The sequence below is a fragment of the Halichoeres trimaculatus genome, unplaced genomic scaffold, assembly GCF_033239565.1.
Source record: "Halichoeres trimaculatus isolate MK-OKI-2021-1 unplaced genomic scaffold, fHalTri1.1 fHalTri1_scaffold_17, whole genome shotgun sequence".
Lineage (NCBI taxonomy): Eukaryota > Metazoa > Chordata > Actinopteri > Labriformes > Labridae > Halichoeres > Halichoeres trimaculatus.
Genome location: NW_027437195.1, coordinates 19,244,054 through 19,263,841, shown reverse-complemented (window position 1 = coordinate 19,263,841; position 19,788 = coordinate 19,244,054). Strand labels below are relative to the sequence as shown.

The following is a 19,788-nucleotide window of genomic DNA, read 5'->3' as shown; positions in this document are numbered from 1 at the left end:
TTGTATGTCAAGCATTTTCATCAACACCATCAGTCGTCACCTGTGTGCTGTGTAAAGTGCAGAGCAGTAATGTATGTAATGTAATAATGTCAAGATACGTATCTCTTTAGATCATCTGTTTAATACATGCATTTTCAGTACAATTTTATCACGGAAGAAGACTTTTTTTAAAAAAGATAAAAATGTTTCCACGTCCAGTAAACATTCGTGTTCGAGAAACAATTTGACTGGTTTTCCAACCTTGACGTTTTAGTGATTGGCAACTTCAGTATGATTTTCACACTTTGGATACCTAACTTTTGTCTGTATAAAAAACAAAACAAAACACTTTTTTGTTATGTAATGAAATTAAACCAGTGGATCTTTATTTTGCAATACAAATTCTGAATTGTTTTATTTTTCATTTCAGTTATCTGTTACTATCAAACTGAAAAAGTATTACTTTGCTTTCTGTTGGGTTGATTTTTTTTGCATTTAATAGCCTAAAATAGGTCTTCAAATCAAGTTAACTTATTAAAAATGTAAGAAATTATGCAGTTACCAAACTGTGGGCTAAAGCCCTCCTAGAACATGTATAACAAGTTCCATTGAGTAAATACCATGTGACACCTTAGTAAATTTGTTCTTTCTATAAAAAATATATATTGCTTATTTTTTGCCATTTCTAGGACAGGACAGCTATAGAAAAACGGGGCAAAAAGTAGAATTTGAAACCGTGCAGCAAAAGGTCAAGCACTTAAATGAGGACTGCAACTGGCATGTGCTTTAACTCCAAGACTGAACTCATGCCTCACTTTTTTCAATTCAGTTCCCTCAGGTTTCATTTCTGACTCATAAAGTAAAAATTTGATTTTTTCCCATAAGAGAACAAACCAAAGCACGTCTATGCTTTTCTTTTCCAGGCTGTGACTGGTTTCACCAGCAGAGCTTTTAGTTAGAGAAAGTGTCAGACTCAAGTCCAAAACATCTTAAAACATTTTTACATTGTTCATTCATGGCTGTAATATGCACTTGTTAAGCAATTACATTTTTTTTTTCACTTGTTTGCTGTTTGAAGTGATGTGAGCTTGATCAAATTTGTGCACCTCATTTTAAATGTAAGTAGACATGCCCCAGTAGGTGTGGTCCTGAGAGCAGATGAATCATAAAACTAGTAGATCCAGAGTCTTCAGTAGAGACAGGTGCTACACTGTCTTTTACTTTATTGTTAAAGGAAGGGCAAAGATCTCATGGGGACAAATGTGATGCATTTTTGTACTAACATCTGACACATTTTAACTTTTATTGACATAATATAAATCAATTAATTAAATTAATTCATATATAAACAGATGCCATAAGATACACTGGGAACCATCCATGGAAAATCTAGTCAACCAGAGAAGTTAATGTAACAATATAAATTGGACAGTGCTCAAAGATCACATGAATCCCCTTTGACCTCCAGGGCACTGTATGGACACCTGAATATTTCATCTGATGCTTACTGAAATTTCCCTTGTATGAAACATGTGCTTCTTTAACTGGATGAATGCTTGAGTGCAAAAATAGATTTTGAGTTACAAAAAAAACAAGATTGTCATTTTGTAGTCACTCATGCCCACGCAAACAATCTGTGCTCAAAATGTATACATAGTTTTAAAGCTTTTTTTTAGCCAAATAAAGGCTAAATCCTTGGAACAGGTAGATAGATAGTGACTCTCCACCCAATACTGGAACTGGTGCATAGGTGATGTGCACCAGTGAGTTTTCCCTCTGATCCAGTGATATGTTTCCGTCTCTGTAAACCAAATGTGTACACAGCTGTTCCAAATTTAACCCTTACAACAGTTCTCAAAACTCATTTAGTGGAATTAAACTTGACATCCATGCAAGCACACACCCACACGTACACATACGCAAACTTCAAACGGGTACAATTTACATATTGGTAAATTGACAAAACAAAGAAAATTATATATAGACTGTAACAAACACTACATTACTGCATTTTCAGGTACAAGTTGGTTTGTATTGCTTTGGCCTGTTCTGTGAGCACCCTACTCATCTTGTCCTCCTGTGACCATGAAGATGCAGAAGCATCGTAACCCACTAGTCCACACCAGTGAGAAGACTTGGCGGCACAGAGAAGGTGGAACACAAATGTGTTTTAGTCTCCTCATTTCTCCTTGTTGTTTTTTTTCTTGGCATGGGCTTCACATTAGAACCCAAAAGTGTCTTATTGTGCAGCAAAGTCTGCTTCATCTTGGTCCCATTTGCCTGGGGACAGGCACTCTTCAGTGTTGAAATCCTGAGGGTTTACCCCAATGTCCAGGACCTGGGGGTTAGTGCGAGACTCAGCGAGTCTAAGGAAACAGAAGATAAGAATTGTAATTACAAATTATTGTTGGTTTAATAGCAATTAAAACCTGGAAGGTGATTTCATTTACAGGTTTCTGCATTGAATAGTTTTAGAACAATGGCAGGAAGAGTGTTGACAGACTGGTTGATTGAAGAGATGAGTTATAAACACAGTGGAAGTCTAATTTATAATGAAAAGAATAATGATTGAAAAAAAGCTGTATGTAAAAGAATAAAGGATTTCCCCAAAAAATGAACAGTGGGGACCCTTAATGAAAGACCCAAGGGGGACACGTAGAGCCATTCAAACTCACAGACGATAGACATACATGTGCAGACATTCTTTTTCAGTCTCCTGTGAAATCTTTTGTACGGTGTGTACATGAGTCAAATGAGATGAGAACAAGAACACAATGGCAGACTACACTTGTTCCTGTGGCTGTGAACTGAGTATTATGATTCTATCTGATGGATCAGGCTGTAGAATGGAAGTGAGGAGTTTCCATCACTTGTAAACCTCAGCCATACACCACGTTTATGGTGTATGAACTTCAAAGCAAACGTGACACTAGATGAGCTTTATCCGTCTTGTTTAACACGAACATTCAGACAGATGGCAGGTTTGAATTTTCAGTGAGCTAGGGAAGAATGAGATGGAAAATCACTAGATCCAGTAAATGACTTGTTACCTGAATAAGATTCAAAGCTATCCAGACTGCGGCTGGGGGTACAAAGGAAACATCACGTCAGGCAACAATTTCATTTTAAACTACTCTAATGATGAAGTGTGAGTATATCAATATGACGCGTTAAAAACAAATCTTTGAGCTACAGGATGACAACATTCCTGGAGTTGGATAACTGGCCTCACTCCATACATTTTACTTGTCTTATCCCTCTATCAACAAGCATTTTTAGGCAGTGCAAGTGATCAACATTCCACAACCAGCAGATGGTAGCAGAGTCTCTTTTTAACAGAAAAATATTTAGACATGGTGCATCTGTGGTTAATAAAAAAGGCTCAGTTGATGGAAGGCGTAACTGAAAATTCAATAGATATGGGAATTGTTGTTTGAGACCAGCCAATTCAAATATCCCCATCTAATTTTCTGAGTTTCTTTATAATAGCATTTTTTTGTTGCTAATGTTGCTACCCGTTGACCTCATGCTTGTAGCAAAGTAAACGAGGCCACAGTGCCTTTTATGTTTACTTAGTTAGAAGTTTGAATAGATACTGTGAGGTATAATCTGTGCATAAACAATGAAAAGATACATCTTCCTCAATCTTAAAGGAGCCCAAGCAGTAAAAAGATTATAACCCTAACCCTTTTTCTCAAAAAGGATTTTGTAAAAGAGCTTCCTCAGAAGGAACCGTGATTAAAAAAAGATGTTTATGATTTGAGGATGAGCAATCCATTCCATTCATCCAGAGAGTAAGCCAGTCCTCATACAAAACAGCATGAGGCCAATTCCAAAATAATCAAAATAGCATTATTCCAGAACATTCTCAGAACCAAAATTGGAACTGTCTTGTCTCATTCTGCTTAAACTGAATAACTGACAAAAACAATCAGCTCCTGATAGAAAACAAATCAGCCTGACTCTGACCGCCCAGAATTCCTTTCAGTTTGAAAAATATTTATTTTTAGTATCTCTGCCAACTTTGGGAGCATCCTCATGATGGAGAGAAAGACAGATTGCATTAGGATGTTATCACAGTGAGCAATGAGTTATTATAAGGGGTGCACCAATCACAATTTTCTGGCCGATCACCAAATTTTTAAAAAGTCTGACCTGTCGATACCGGTTTGGGCCGATACCGAATTTTTTCTTTTATTTTTTATAACTGACAGCATATACCATCAATGTTCCAATCTTATTTAATTGAAAATCATCAAACAATACCTGTGAAACAATAAAATCTTTATGTTTTAACTTAAATCAATCAAGTGTCCTGAGTTTTAGGTAACAGAGCAAAAAGCAACAATGTCTGACTGTCAGACCTTCCTTGAGGTATATAAGATCAGTTTCATATGTAAGGATGGGCCGATCACCAATCCCTGATCAGGGATCGGTGCATATCTACGTATTACCCAATAAAGTTAAAAATGCCAACTTGGCTTCCATTACTGGGAGATTTAGCTCATAAATGACACAGAGAGGCTCAAAGTGCCTCAAAGAAAAATAACCCTTAGTATGTCAAAATGCAGTTTAGAGAAACAGCTCTCATCCATCACACTGTGCAGCTCAACAGCTGATCATCATGGCTTATCATTGTTCAGTGCTGAGGCTCACTTAACTGTAACATTTATCAAGCTGCATCCTAAAGTACATTGTTGACAGCAGGGTAGAAATGAGTCTTCCTCCTAACATGGACCAGGAGACTTTTTGCATTTTGAATGTTTGTCTCTCTCTGTACTTTCAATCCACCTCATTGCCATTATAATTGCATAATAACACTACATTTAAGCAAAATATATCAAGAACTGTAATTTTCCTGAGGGTTCCCGAGATAAACACTGCACAGTGTAACCCTCTGCAGCATCTACTGATAAGAAAATGCAATTTGAGATGAAATCGGTGAGTAGGCCAGAGGCAGAGGCAGAAAAGAAGGAAAGGTAGGGCATATTACAGGAGCAGTACACATCTCATGTTTTTATATCAAGAACAGGGAGTTGAGTTTCTTTTTCTTCCTTTTTTTCTGTTTTCAAACCCGAGCATCTGATAAAACACGAATCCACCCCACTTCTCACCTTGAGAAAGCTTCATCCAGACCGTCCTCCAACTCCTGCCAAAAACAGACAGATGTGTTAAGATTCAGTTTTTACAGTTTAACTCTGGGAATCACTGTTAAAGATGTGGCTAACTTGTCGGTGTTGTGGCATTTGTCTTTCCTTTCTGATCAAGTCAAATAGTTGAGGTTTGCTGACCAGCCAGACTCTTGTCTTACCCATACAGTATTGTTGTTCTCTGATGTGTGATTATGCACCCTAAAAAGATCCGAGTCAGCTTGATTTGTTCCTGAGTTGGCCAGTGCGACATTGGCTCCCTCTGCCAAATCCAGAAGTTCTCCTGTGGCTACCTCTGTGGAAAAAAACATAAACACAAGAGAGTGGGATCAGGACTCATCTGAAGGTCTTGCTTCATTATCGTTTTCTGAGATGCAAGTGTCTCATGATTAAAACTTGCCGAATGCAAGGATCTTTTTTTTCAATTGGAAGCACAAGTATGCTTTAGGACATTTTCAGGAGCATTTTTTCCATTTAAAATTTTGGCAGTTTTATGATCAAATTACTATTGAGAAGATGGACAGTCTTATGTGAGTAAATCTACTGATGATTTGACGGTAACAACACAAACACAAAAGGAGGTTGCCTTAATATTTTGCAGCCACTAGAAGAAGTCTGGTATGCAGGGAGGGTTCAAGGTATCACATCTCTCAAATAAAACTGACTCTTATGAAAACAACTGATTCTTAGAGTCTCTATGTACAAGCAGAGCTTCGTTTGGTCGGTACGAGTGAAGGGTACAGAAAAATGAAACCTTCTGTGAGTTCGAATATCAGGGCAGGAGGGAAATGCTGAGCATGTTTTAAAAGGCACTAATCAGCTTTCACAATGTGCTTATCTCTGGTTCAATTATGTCAATTTGCATTACAGAAGCACTAGTTATGACCAAGTAACTCAGCGGATGGTCAGTGGGTTATTTGTCTAAAACACACTCTTAGTTACGAGGAAGCTTCCAAGTCCTATTCTGCCAGGTTTTTCCACTTGAGATCACCTCTAAAACCAGTGTTGACTAGAAAAAAATATTACACATTCAGTCCAAGCAAAGAGCCAGGACAGATTTAGAGTGATCCCTCTCTGGCTGGAGGCCACATTGCTTGGCAGAGAGGTAAGCTCTGTATAAAGCTAGTGTTTTCAGATGTTTGTCAGCAAAAAATGACTGACTCTTCGTCAATCTGAAATGTCCAGGGGTTCCCAGTTTCGAGAGGTTGTAGTACACAAAGAGTGACAGGAAAAAGTATGCAGATAACATGGCAACTGTGAGAAGCATTCTGAAAAATAAGTGTGCAGTCAGAGTGCTCCTGGCAACTGGGTGCTTTTCAGCTTATCATACCTTCAGCTGAGGATCACATATGGAATCAATAAGCCTTTTTGTTGCCTTGCTCAATTCATGCGAACAGCATGTCCAGAAAACCTTGACCTGGTTCTTAAGCCACTGATTATTGGTTAACATGACCAAAAATGGGTCAAAAACACACTGGCCTCTTTTATGATTTCTCCAAAACATGACTGTAGTAGTTGTGAGTCCTGATTAAACCAGGGCGACTGTTCATCTATGATGTAACACAGAGACACGTGACCCAAGATTTGATTTTAATAGATCTACAACAAAGCAAGAAGCCCTCATAGTCTTAAATGAAAAAAGAGCTCCAAGTAGTGATTTTCATGACACATCATAATTCAACCAACTAAGTCCTCTACAGCTAACATAGCTTTGACAAGGAGACAAAGAAGGAGAAAAGGAAAGACTTAATAATGGGTGACCCAACTCACCTCCTCCTTTCAAGCTGCCCAGGCTGGCAGAGCTGTCTGACTGAGTGTTGCTACCACCTTCTCCATCTGAGCTGGGCTTCACCCGCTTCTCTTTCTCTGTGAGGGGAACAACAAACAGAGGAAAAAGCGGGATAGTAAAATAGGAGAGGAAGACTATGACAGTTACTTTGCAAGTGAGTGGAGAGCAAATTTTTTGTGAGGTGTGTACATTTTTAACACCTGACAAAGCAGATATTAAATGTATTAAATAACCATACTATCATTTGTGTAAACCAATCAGAATCTGGAAAAACTTTAACATTATTATTTATCTGCTCAATTAAATCTTTAACAGAAATGACAAAGTGTTGGACATGTTTATGTCCGCCAAGGAGGTTATGTTTTTGGGAGAGTTTGTCTGTTTGTTTGTCTGTGAACAACATAACTCAAAAACTAACAAATGGATCTTGGTGAAATATTCAGGAAATGTTTAAAATGGGTTTATGAGGAAGTGATTAAATTTTGGAGGTGATCTGGATCACTGTCTGGATCCAGTATTTTTCTAAAGAATTCTTTATCATTGTTGAGATAGGGCTGTTTTCACCATATGTGAATATAACTCCACCATAAATGGTCTGATTGCTTTGCAAAACAATACAAGACAAGGTCACCATAATTTCTGACAGATGTAAAAGTACGATCCAGATCCTGGTAATGTTCTGGATACTAAGATCTGGAATATGAAATATGTTCTGGGTCATCATAATTTTCAACACTGTCAGGTAACAAATTATCGTACAAACCTGAAACTAACACCAAATTATAGCAGACAGTCTGCTGAAAGGGAGTATAACATTAAAGTAGGACTAACGTGTTGGTGACAATCACAATATGCTTGGAGGAGGTCTGCGCTCTCTGACTGCTTTTCTAGTTATTGATATTCATTAAAAATTGTAAACAATCCTCCCATTAAGGTGGTGTATTGAAAAAGATAATGAATATTATAAGCTGATATTTACATAACTTTGGATTTAAAATACACGTAGCCTATCAGTGCATTTAAAAAATAAGTAGCTGAAGTCAGCTTACTTTCCCCTTTATTAAAAAGAGTCTTGGGGATTTATACTCTGTCAAACTGTCCTGACCTGCCCTGCATAATCTTGGCATCCAGTGGAACAGGTTCTGACTAGAGGCCCAAGACTTGCTAGTAAGCAAAGGATGACTGTTCATGATTAAGTTTCATTAAATCTGTTTCTTGTTTTTTTGTTTTTTTGTTTTTTACGGGAAACAATGCATGATGCGTCTCCATTTTTAAGCTGAAGCCACTTAACTCTTAGGACTCTTGGGCCCTGGAGGTTGTTTTTAAGACCAGACTTTGGGAGACTGTGCCTTTATCAATCCTTATGTAGCTGATATCAATCTGATGTACTGTATTATTATTACTATCATTTCATTCAGTGAACTATCCCATTCCCCTCAAGTCCACAGTCCAGTGAAGACTGTGTTTCTCACATGACCCCCAGTGTGCAGCTCTCAGTCCAGCTCAAGTATCAAACTCCTTCTGGCAAAGCTCATAAATATGACCGTTCAAAGTTGTGTTTACAGAGCATATTCCATGAAAACTCAGCTACAGGAGGGGAATATGGGTCAGGAATGTGTGTGTGAGTGTGTGTTTAAAACCACTGTGAGTGATGGAAAAGAGTTTCAGTAAACAAGATAAACATGCAGTTGATACCCTCCTTTTCCTGTCTTGATCCTCTCGGGCATTTAACATTAATGAATTTTTTTTTTTTACCTCTTATAAGATCCCAACTTCTTCAGGGTGAAAAAAAACATTTTACCCTCTCATAACCTTTTATCATCTCGACATCACTTCTCTTTCATCAGCGACACTACACTGAAGTATACAAAAAAACATAAAAAAAATCAAACATATCACTGAGCTTATCATGAAAATATGAGATGAGCAGATCTGAAGAGTTAAAAAAAGGCAACATGCAAAGCAAGGCAGCAAATTTAATATTCAACTAATGAAAACAACCAAATAAAGAGGCATACACCACAGAGCCTCTGGCCTTGATCTCGCCATAAATGATCCAACCTCAAAATGGAAATGTAACCACAGCTAAACATCCCATAACACCCTGTTAGAAGTGCAAGAACATGTGAAGATCTGAAGTCGACATCAAATGTTAGTACAAACATGCGAGTGTGTCTCTGAAAGGTCTGAGTAAATAAAACGTCCCTCACATGAGACAGGATCAGGACACTGAACCTGTCAGGAGGTTCAGCGTCCACTGACAGGCACAAACACGCACTTCGCTTTCCTCCTCTTCCTCCTCCCCACTGCATTTCTCATTTCTTTCTCTGCCTTTTATGCTCTGCTGCCCCCTCTCCTCATTCCCATCCCCCTCGCTCTGTCTCTTCTTCTCTTGGAGGGTGTGGAAGGGGAGAGAAGAGAATAACACTCCACTGGAACGAGTGGGGATGAATGTGTCAGGTGTAAAACAAGACAGACAGTGTGACGGACAGAATGCCCCCAAAGTAACACACATTCAAGGTTGGGAGGGGGTGAACCTGAGGAGACCAATATTATATGGTAGAACTGCTCAATTATAGTGGAGTAAATTACATGTGTGTTCTGCTGAGCTGTTCAAAAGAATGTGAGTGACACAACCCTTACACAGCACCCTCCCTGCCTGCTGTTTGTCCAGTGTCTGTATCTGCACAGTATGTGATCATCCCCTCAGAGTGGGCCAGCATTAAAAGGTGGTTAGAATTGTGTGAAGTGGTTAAGTTCTTCGACCCAAAACAGAGACAATCAGTAGGGCCAGACTGGAAGAACAAAAAAATGTGTCCATGTTTTGTGGGAGAGCTCAAGATCTGAGATGGGATTACTGTGTGGCCACCAGGACGGGAGATTAAGGAAGCACAAATAAAATGGGAATATTACAATCATTGGGAAAGAGGGTTTGAAAGGACAATAAAATTTATGCTTATTTTTTGGGGATGAAAACACGTACCTTCCTTGGCAGCCTGCCAAAATTCAAACGCCACTCTGAAAGCCTGAGCCACTGTCAGGGTAACAGCCTGGGCCTGTTTGTGGGCACAGAGACAGAACGGTTAGACACACACCACATGAAAGAATGAAGGGAAGATAAGTAATATTCATAAGCCGTTCATTCAGTGCAGGGGTACTCCAGGAAATCATGGAGCTGTGACCATGACAAAAACAGGAAATGAGCACCAACACTCGAGTCTGTTCATAGACACTTGTATGAGAGGAAGAGAAACAGCAGCTCCATGACAAGTTGTTTAGGTAACTGGGAGGATACTTGGCCTTTTGACCAGAACTAAATTAGAGAGGGGAAGGAAGAGGAGGGTGTGGCTCACTGGTTCTGCAAACTCTCCAGGGATGGAGAGAATGTGAGAGGGGAATCAAAGCCTCCCCACCCTTTATGCTCTCACTCCAGTGCCCGTGTTCACAAACACTCTGAGAATCCTCTTATAGAAGTCCAAGGCTAGCTTAAATACTGTTAGCAAAGAGTCCCAGCCTAGGAGTGGTTGGAAACATTCTCAGAGAAACTGTCTGAGGGGACAGCAACATTTATGACATGGTGTTTTTACAAAGGCTATGTGTTCATTTCACTCTGTTACACCCTTGTCTTTCCATCAGAGAAAGAGGGAGTGCATCAGAGAGCGTGATGCTAAAAGGAAGGCTTTGACACCTACCAACAGAGACAGATCACACCTTCCTTCTTTTTTTATTTTCTTGTGTTAATGCCAACCTGCTCGGCTGTCAATATGATATTTAGCAGACACATTTAAGATCATTTCAATGGATGTTTTAATGTCTAATACCAAAGAGTGAACACTAGACAAACTAAATGCATGGAGAAATGGCTTTCAAGAGGGCATCAATGAGACAGACTGGAATGATGCTTGTTTAAAAGGCACAAAAAAAAGAGAATAAATACAAAATGGAAATAACTTAATTATAAATGGTTGACAAAAATATACATAACTCCTGTCAATATTCATATGTCTGGTTGTGTTCCAGACCTTTAAATGTGTCAATATAAAAAGTACTCTTGTCCACTAAATATAGAAATGTGCTGAAATTCTGGATTTTTGGAAAGATGTGTAACACCACATGATGTAATAACGCCCCGATATGTAATAATGCAATAAATTTTTCCTCATTATATAAAAACGCTGCATTTCGTAATAATCGGACGCATTTTGTAACAAAATTCTTAAATGCAATATGTAATAAACTTTGCTGCATTATGTGATAAGTTCTTACATGTTGCATCACTCATTACAAAATGCTGGTTCCTGCATGTAATAAGTAAGAACTTATAACATAAAGCAAAAAAGTTTGTTTCATAATGCATTCAAGAATTTTGTCACAAAATGGGGCAAATTATTACGAAATGCTGCCTTGTTCCATAATGAAGTGAAAATTTATTACATTATTACATATTGGGGCGCTATTGTATATGTGGCATTACAAGGTGTTATAAAATGTTTTTCAGGGTTTTGTATTTTTTACTCTTTTAAATGTCAAACTCTGAGAGCTATAGCACTTTGTTGGAAAAGTACATTGATACCAGATATCCAAAAGAGTGTGCAAGCTATCAGCTGAAATACACCGGATGCGTCTCCAGTCTCAACTCTGTTACGGCGCCAGAACAGCTAGGTTTCCATTCAGGTCAATGTGTCAACTTACACTGGATGGGCTTTGTTGTGGTCTGGCTGCATCGGGTCGCAGGTAATACGCAGCCATCCAATTTTTGCCTGATGCATAAATTCAGCGTAGGGAAGATCATGTAGGACAGGAAGTCGTGCACAGAAACTACCTAAAAATGCCCAGTGACTTTCAAAATAAAGATCGTATTTAACTTGACTACAACAACAAATGGATGTACTGAGTGGAGCCAGACCAGGAGTCGACAGGTTTGAGGTTTTACAGCCCAACATGAATAAAGAGAGGTCTCTCAACCAGTGAGTCGACGAATACAGTCAACACAACAGAACCAGTAACAGAGCGGAGCTGGACAGCAGAAGTATCTGGTGTATTTGGAGCAGGAGTGTGGGAATGTGAGTTTGCGTAATTTGTTGATACATGCATGGGTGTAAGATCTGAAACTGCTTTTGAATGTTTCCTTTGTGTTTATAGAAAAAGCCAATAAAAATATTCAGGAAAAAGTGTTTCACTGTACTGTTCATTCATTTATAGTTTAAAGCCTGATGTGTCTACATACAGATGGATATTACATGCAACTTTATTTTTCACTTGAGCAACTTATTGGACTGATGGAAAAATTGTTTAGGAGGCCTAACACACAATTCATTGTCTTACCATTTTTCTCTTTGGGCAGAGGAAGGCATGACACTCCAGAGTTTCATTGTGTTGACTCTGGACAATGTATGCAAATACTTTGTCATGCATCTTGTCCGCCGTACAGTACGATATTCTGAAAAACAAAGCACAGCACACACGAAAGCAAAGCCTTTAGTAAAAACTCCATTTTTTAAAGCGCCCCCACAGATCAAGCTGGGACATCATGCAAACATCTGCACTAAGCCTTTAAGCTAGTCCTGCAATCTGATTTATACTGTTCAATCTAGTATTCCTCCAAGCTGTTCCAGGAAAAATCCCTGATATTCTTAATACCACCTACAATACAGACTCATCGCTGTGTAAATGCTGACAAAATAAAAAATACTGTCCATGCAGGTAGGATGAGGAAGTGATAGTGATGAGTTTTCTGTCTTCACTGATACAATAGGTCATCTGCTGCACTTGTTGTTTCCCTGTTGGCTGTGAGAAGATTTCAGCTATGGTTTTCTGTCTTTTGCGCAGCGCAGGAATAAAATTGAGATGTAACTCTTCAAAAAGTGTGTCTCTTTTTTTGCCTAATACCAAAATAGCTGGCAGTTATTAGAGGTGGGGACACAAAATAATGGAGGCGGGCTACAATGAAGGGTGGCATCTGCCTTTTCTACTCTTTGGAAACACAAGCAACATCACATTAAGATATGATGAGTGATAAAATGAAATACACGAAACACGGGAGGATACATTTCAAAGGTCTCCCAAAACACTGATGGAGCCTGCACATTATATCCTGGATTCACAGCTAAGTGTTCAGGAAGTGGAGAAATTGAGTGTATTTTAACAACAGCAAGTTTTGCTCAGCCATAGCTGTGAAGGGTATTACACAAAGGTTAATTATCATTTCTAGTGTGAATTACAGATAAACATCTTTAAACTTATGTGGAAGATAAAATAAGCTTCTTTAAAAAGCTGAGAGGGACGTTATCTGTAAGTTTCCATCAAATTAATGCAAGGATGGCTTTCAGTTCACTAATACACATGTTCAGTGCAAACCAGAGCAGATTATGTCAGATTTGGCATACTTAAATCCTTAAGTGGTGTGAATTATGGTGCCGGCTCATAGAAACATGTGGAACGTTGAAGCCCCAGCATGAGGCTCTTACTCAGTGCAACGCCTGACTGTTGTATTTCACTTAACTGAAACAATCTTATCATCCAAGTTGAAGGCAACACTGCAGATTCCCCTTTACATTAAATGTAAAGACTGTTCCAATTGGTTATCTACTTGAACATAAGTCAGATTTTTAAAAGGATCAAAACTCTGGGTTGCCTTTTCCATGGCAAAAATGAATTTAAGAACAAGTCCTTGACTCATGTGATATCCTAATTAATGATTTTTCTGCAGCACAGATCATCAGGTTTCCTGTGACATGGCAAAAAATCAAAAAAAGTTCAGTTTTTTTATGTTTGTACAGTTGCATCTCTTTTTTCTGGACAAATGTTGAGCTCATAACAACACATTGTCTATTTAACTATCTGTTTTTTCTCATTATACATCCCTTTTAGTGAGCCTTGGCGGATGAATATTCTCAGGGTTAAATCTTAATAAAAAAAAATTCAAACAAGAGAATCGAGACTCTTTGCATGGATGCTGTTTTATGCAGTCACACTGGCCATCCATAACGATCCCAAGCATGCTTTAGCTCATTTAGCCAGTGAGACCTCAAGTGTAAACTTCTCTGCTTTGGCACACTTTGGATAGGTGTGACTGCAGAACATACTGGCAAAAAAGTAAAAAAAAAAACACTACAAACAAACCTCTAGATGGAGGGGAACAACTTAGCTATTTATTTAAGTAACTTAAGTATCGCATAATGTTACAAGTCCAATCAAAAATGTACTAGCAAGGAGTGCTAGAGGCAATACAAAGAGTGTGTAAGAGCACAGGTTTTTGTTTTCATTTTATTGATTTGGCACTAAAATAATCATCATCTTAATGAAACCTCAATATCATCGTCATCACAAAAAACATAACCACCAAGAGCAAAGTCACAAGAGCATAGTCTGAAACATTCTCAAAAGAAGAACAGGACTCTGCAAATCAAATGTAAACTGCATAGGAATTGTATAGGATTTGAGAAAATGAGTCATCCTGTGTGTGGCTAGCCTCGGTGAAGTGATTCAAACTCGGCGTACAAGCTCAAAGCCTGCGAAGGTTAAGCATCTTCAAATATGCAAGTTGAAGCACACAAGAAAGATCTGTCAGCATCTACCACAGAAAATATGTGTGCATGTGTAGCACAAACACACAGCTACGGAGAGGGATAAAGTTCTTGAACACACAGAAACATGCAAGTAAACACTTCAGTCTGCTTTGCAATGCCACATTTATTGACACTCACATTCTTTAATGAATAGATAAAAGGAAACAAAACCAAATATGTTGAAAAGTTGACTGGGATTACCTGTAAATGGAAATGTTTTCTATCAGCTGGTTGGAGGCACTGTCATAAAGGATGATTCCTCGTGGGGAAACTGTTAATGTAACTTTCTGGAGCTTTTTCCCGCTGGCTTTGGCCTTGAGCAAAAGAGAAAAAGACAGATGAGAAGCAGAGAGAGCAAGAAAGGTGGCTAAGTGAGTCAAAGACACAAACAAAATAAATCTGTCTGCCACAGCATCAGCATCACCTTTAGTTCTATCTCTTACCAACAACCATCACACTCACCAGCTTATATCTACACTAGATGTTTTACACTAACAAAGCAAAAACAGGTCTAAAGAGAATTTTGAAAACAGATATAGATCAGATGTACACGTGTAGCTAAATATTTTTAGCACTAAGTCAAACAGAACAGCTTCATCCCCATTCCTCCTGATTCTGCCCAAGATGTTACATGATCTCATCATGGAGTTTCTGAAGGAATTTGGATTTGGGATGAGCAATGATTTTCGAATATTCAAATAGTCATTAACATTTCAAAAAATCGAATAGCTCATGTGATGACGGCTTTGTCCTGTCTGCTGCAGGTAGCAGTTTTATGCCCCATGCCAGAGCTGTAAAGCATCAATTTCATATAAAAAGCAGGTTGAGCGAGACAGGAAGTTGTGCACGTAACCACCTTAAATGTCCAGTGACTTTTAAAATAAAACAAATCACATCCAAACCAGATCATTTTTAACTTAACTACAGCAGTCATCAGATCAAGGAAAGAAAAGTACACATAACTTGAAAATTTAGACTTTCAAGTGACAGAGGTGATAATGTGAGAGGATTTTTCATGTGCATCAGAGAAGGGTGTGTTGTTGGTGTCCTGTGTTCCATTGTCTCTTACTGTGGCCACTATCCTCTTAACGGCAGCTGCAGACAGCTCCTCTCCTTTGGGTTGCTCAACCATCGTCACTCCCAGGTACTTCAGCTGAAACACCATGCCCTCCAGAAGGGTCTCCCTCGTGTCTGTCCAGTTCTCTGGAAGCTCTGCAGATGAAAAATATACAAATGAATAAATGGGGAAAAAAACAATATTTAAGTATGACTTCTGATCATTTAAAGTGCTTCCACATTGCATGTTATATTCATCTATTCACAGTATTACTATTCAATATTAGCTCACCAGTGAACCATTTACCACTTTCTACAGGTGTGCACCTTTTAGCCCTGGCACAGACCAAACCTCAATCTTCCACAGAAAAAGACAAATCCACCTTCTAAAAGTTTGGATGTCTCTGAGACCTCTGGGAACATCAAATACTTCTTATTTTGGGGATTTTTTTTTCAAACAACTAAGAACTGAGAATAATTCAACAACCCCTGAGGGAGGAGTCATTTTTTATATACCTTTTTCTACAGCATAGAGAGAAAATGACATTATACTGACTTTTAATTTCCATTTTTTTGGGTGAGCTGCTTGTGGCAATTTCCTTCTTTTTGATAAAAGCACTAAATTATCTGGTACAGTGCCTAAGGAAGTTCACCACGGAAATGGAGCAGTAAGATAGAAAAGAACATCCAGAGTGATAACCCTTCAGAAACAAAAAGTAACAACAGTAAGCATGTTAACTTCTCCTTGAAAATCATACACACCTGATGAACTTTGCTTTGTCAATGTGTGCATTTGAGGGGAAAAAGAGATCTGTTGTATCCACCAAAAATCTGTCACCAACAAAATTAAAAACATCCAGTTCTCTAGCTCAGTTTGTGTCCAAGCAGATGGTGTCCACCTCTTGAGGCCATGGCAACTGTGAAACCCTAAAATCTACCATATTTTTATGCATTTAGACCTGTCAGCCACACGAAACTGCTTTTGTACGTCACTTATTAACATTTACAGGTCTAGACCTGTAAATGTTTTTGTAAAATGTCTTGAAATAACATTTGTTATGATTTGGCGCTATACAAATAAAGATTGATTGATTGATTGATTGATTGACTAAAAACAATGTTTTCTGAAAACTCTCTAATTTTCAACACTGTCAGGTAACAAATCATTGTACAAACCTGCAACGAACACCAAATTGTAGCAGACAGTGTGCTGAAAGGGAGTATAACATTAAAGTCGGACTAAAGTGTTAGTGACAATCACAATATGCTTGGTGGGGCTCTGTGAGTGCTTTTCTAGTTAGCAATAGTGGTAATGTGTTATCATTACATCTTGTCCAACCCATTGTAATGGGTAACTGGGGACAGTGCAGCTGTCACCAGCACCATACCAAAGTATTGTGAGAATCAGTGAACACCTAGAGTGAGGTCAAGGTCCCAGGAGTGGGGAACGGATCAGGCGGTTCTCTACTGATCCTCTACTCACATTAGAGTCCAAATAGCAGTGTGACTGTGAAACAATCTGAGACACAAAATCATTAACTGCTACCAATGACCTAAATGTGGCTATAAAGGACATTAGCCAACCAAATTTTATAGATTGTGGGCTCACTAGGATGACATTTGCCACATTTATGAGTAGCTCTAGGTTTTATACTGCTTTAAACTATTGCTGACATTTACAGTTTTCATTGAATTTCCACATTTTGACTGGTTTGCTTGAAGGTTCAACAGGAGAGCTGTAGAACACCGAGCAATTTGAGGCTCAGGAAAGGTACCATTTATATAATTACAGACAACTGCAGCAGTTGGCTCATTGGAGACATCAGAAGGAAGCCTATCTGAGTGCTTCAGCTTGCCATACTTGAACTTGCAGGAAGCAAGTGTGGATGACCAACAATTGACCCTGAGAGTCTTAGGAACCCAACCCCAGACACCCAGATGATGTGATACAGATAAGAAACATAAAGCCATTCATGTCAGAAATAGAAGTGTAGGATGATACTTAAAGGACTTAGTAGTTAAAGGTACTAGACTATTAAAAGTGGTACACAATGAGTCAAAAATCATTTTTCAAAGATGTCATAAAAGGCAAAATTTATGACTGGGAGCTGTTTTACGACAGAAGCAGTGACACAAAGGGCTGATCTGTTTTTGTACTGGTGGCTTTTGCATGCATATCCTCAACACTGGCATTATCAGCCTGTTACCAAGCAGCCAGCATAAAAACCATTTAAACCAGACAAACAGAAACCTGCTCCCATGATCCTGCTTCGGACAAGTCTCAACACTACACCAATAAAGCTACCAGGAGAAGAGACGAGGAACACAAAAACTAGCTCTTACAGCAGGTCACCTCACATGAACCTATGTTCACCCTGTCCTGTCTCAATACTCTGCATTAACATCAAAAAAGCAGATGGGTATCAACATAGTTTCATTCCACTTCTGGGTGATTGCGCCACTAGCCAAGTATACATGGACCCAAATATTCTGCTTGCATTCGGTTTATTTGCTCAAATGGAAAGAATTTAACCTTTGTATACACCTCATTCCGAAAGAAAAGTGCCAATCTGAATGGACATTTAATCAGTTTCACAGGAGTGGAATATTCCTTTCCCCAAACCGATTGAGGTATCATGTATCCACTCAGACGGAAAGTTGTCAGGGTGCGTTCTTTCAGCGCATGCTAAGATACGACGTAAGACGCAACTAGAGACGTTCCCGATTTTAAAAATGGCGGCACTGGAGGAAAGTTTGCTTTTGATCCAAACTTTGAAGAACTGAACATAATTTCTAGACTGGACGGACACTCGCAATACAGAGTATTGCAATACCATGATAAACAAAAAACTGTTGTCCTCTGTCTTTGATAAATCACGTGATGTTTACGTTTTTCTGGGCATGCTGAATTGACTTTTCTGTTTGATTATAGCGGTGCATGTAGACCAGAGATTGGAATATTCCTTTCCATGTATACTACTGTTTTCGGAAAAGTCATTCAGAAAGATTCCATTCGGAAAGACAAAAAACTTGTCATGTAAACGTGGCTACTGATCGCCATGAGAGGTAAATGAAGAAATGAAGTTTTTCACTTTGTTGTTTTTTTTGCAAGTAATGTGTCTCTACAAGTTAAACTACAGAAAACTAATATTTTCTGAGTTAATAATATCCATCATGTTTCACATTTGCCATTTTAATCCAGGTAAACTTTAGACCTGGAAAAACATTTACAGGAATAAATAAATGGGCCTTACCCACATCATAGCATTTAATCCCAGCACCATTATTTCTCACAATCTGTGCTTTAGAAATGAGAGGCGCAGTGGTCTTGCTAGCGACTGAATGTTAAATATGTACCTTTCATACAGGTTATCAGAATTGTTGGGTTCAACAACCGTTAAAGCAGAAATCCAGACAGAAAGTCTGTCTGTTGTTGAAGTGCTTTAAGTGTCAAGCCAGGTGAGTCCATCAGGCTCCCCCAGCTAATACACAATGCTGACCCTGAACGCACCCTATCCCTATTTGAATGTGTATGTTTATATGTGTATTAGGGGCGGGAGAAAAATTGATTCACAGCATAGGGATTTTTGGTTAATAAATTGTTAGTTTTTTTATTCAAATGCTATATAAGCTAGGTTAGAAAAAAGTTACTGCTTTTCTCCAGCAGAGAGAAAAAATGATTCTGACTCAGGTGATGTGCATTTTTGGGGAAAACATGGCTCCTGATTCGGTCTGCAGATTTCATCATCATCATCATCATCATCATCATCATCACCATTCAATTTTTCACATTTTCTGGAGTTGAAAAAGAAAACGCAAAATTGCACAAATTCAAAATAACGAAGAATCAATTCAATTCATATGAGAGCTCCAAAAATCGTGAAAGACTTGGAGAAAAGCATCTATTATGTATAATGGGGTGGACATTTATGGGTCAAGACAGAAAAAATAGACAAGGTAAACAGGGTGTAGTGTGGTTAGAAAACATCACAAATGCTCCTATGAGTTGTAATGAAAGAGAGCAGCTGCTTTTCCAAACCTCCATTGCCTACCTCTGCTTTAAAAACATTGGGCTGTAGTCAGCCAGATTTTTAGAAACAAAAAAGAAATGACGACATGCTCTAATTAAGTCAAACAGCAGGGAAATATAAAGGAATAAAGTCAGATTTCCAAAAAATTCCCAATATAAATTTGCATACAAACAATGTAAGGAGCATTGTGCAATGCTGTAAAGGAAGGCTCCATA

The 19,788-nt window shown here is 38.5% G+C and overlaps 1 protein-coding gene across 4 annotated transcripts in view; it reads right to left on the bottom strand.

Annotated features, from left to right (window-relative positions):
• Window positions 1-147: 147 nt before the first annotated feature.
• The window catches only part of ldlrap1b (low density lipoprotein receptor adaptor protein 1b), a 29,105-nt gene continuing 9,464 nt past the window's right edge, over window positions 148-19,788 (bottom strand). Inside the window, exons 2-10 of one of the 4 annotated variants that reach the window (XM_074692737.1) lie at window positions 15,556-15,698; window positions 14,688-14,800; window positions 12,244-12,358; window positions 9,902-9,974; window positions 6,900-6,995; window positions 5,330-5,424; window positions 5,094-5,128; window positions 3,030-3,061; window positions 148-2,345 (exon numbers count right to left, since the gene is read on the bottom strand). In XM_074692737.1, the coding sequence (XP_074548838.1) occupies window positions 2,299-2,345; window positions 3,030-3,061; window positions 5,094-5,128; window positions 5,330-5,424; window positions 6,900-6,995; window positions 9,902-9,974; window positions 12,244-12,358; window positions 14,688-14,800; window positions 15,556-15,698 (749 nt within the window). In that variant the 3' untranslated portion in view covers window positions 148-2,298. Of the gene's footprint in view, window positions 2,346-3,029; window positions 3,062-5,093; window positions 5,129-5,290; window positions 5,425-6,899; window positions 6,996-9,901; window positions 9,975-12,243; window positions 12,359-14,687; window positions 14,801-15,555; window positions 15,699-19,788 lie in introns of all 4 variants that reach the window. The other 3 variants (XM_074692736.1, XM_074692735.1, XM_074692734.1) reach the window with 3 other exon arrangements.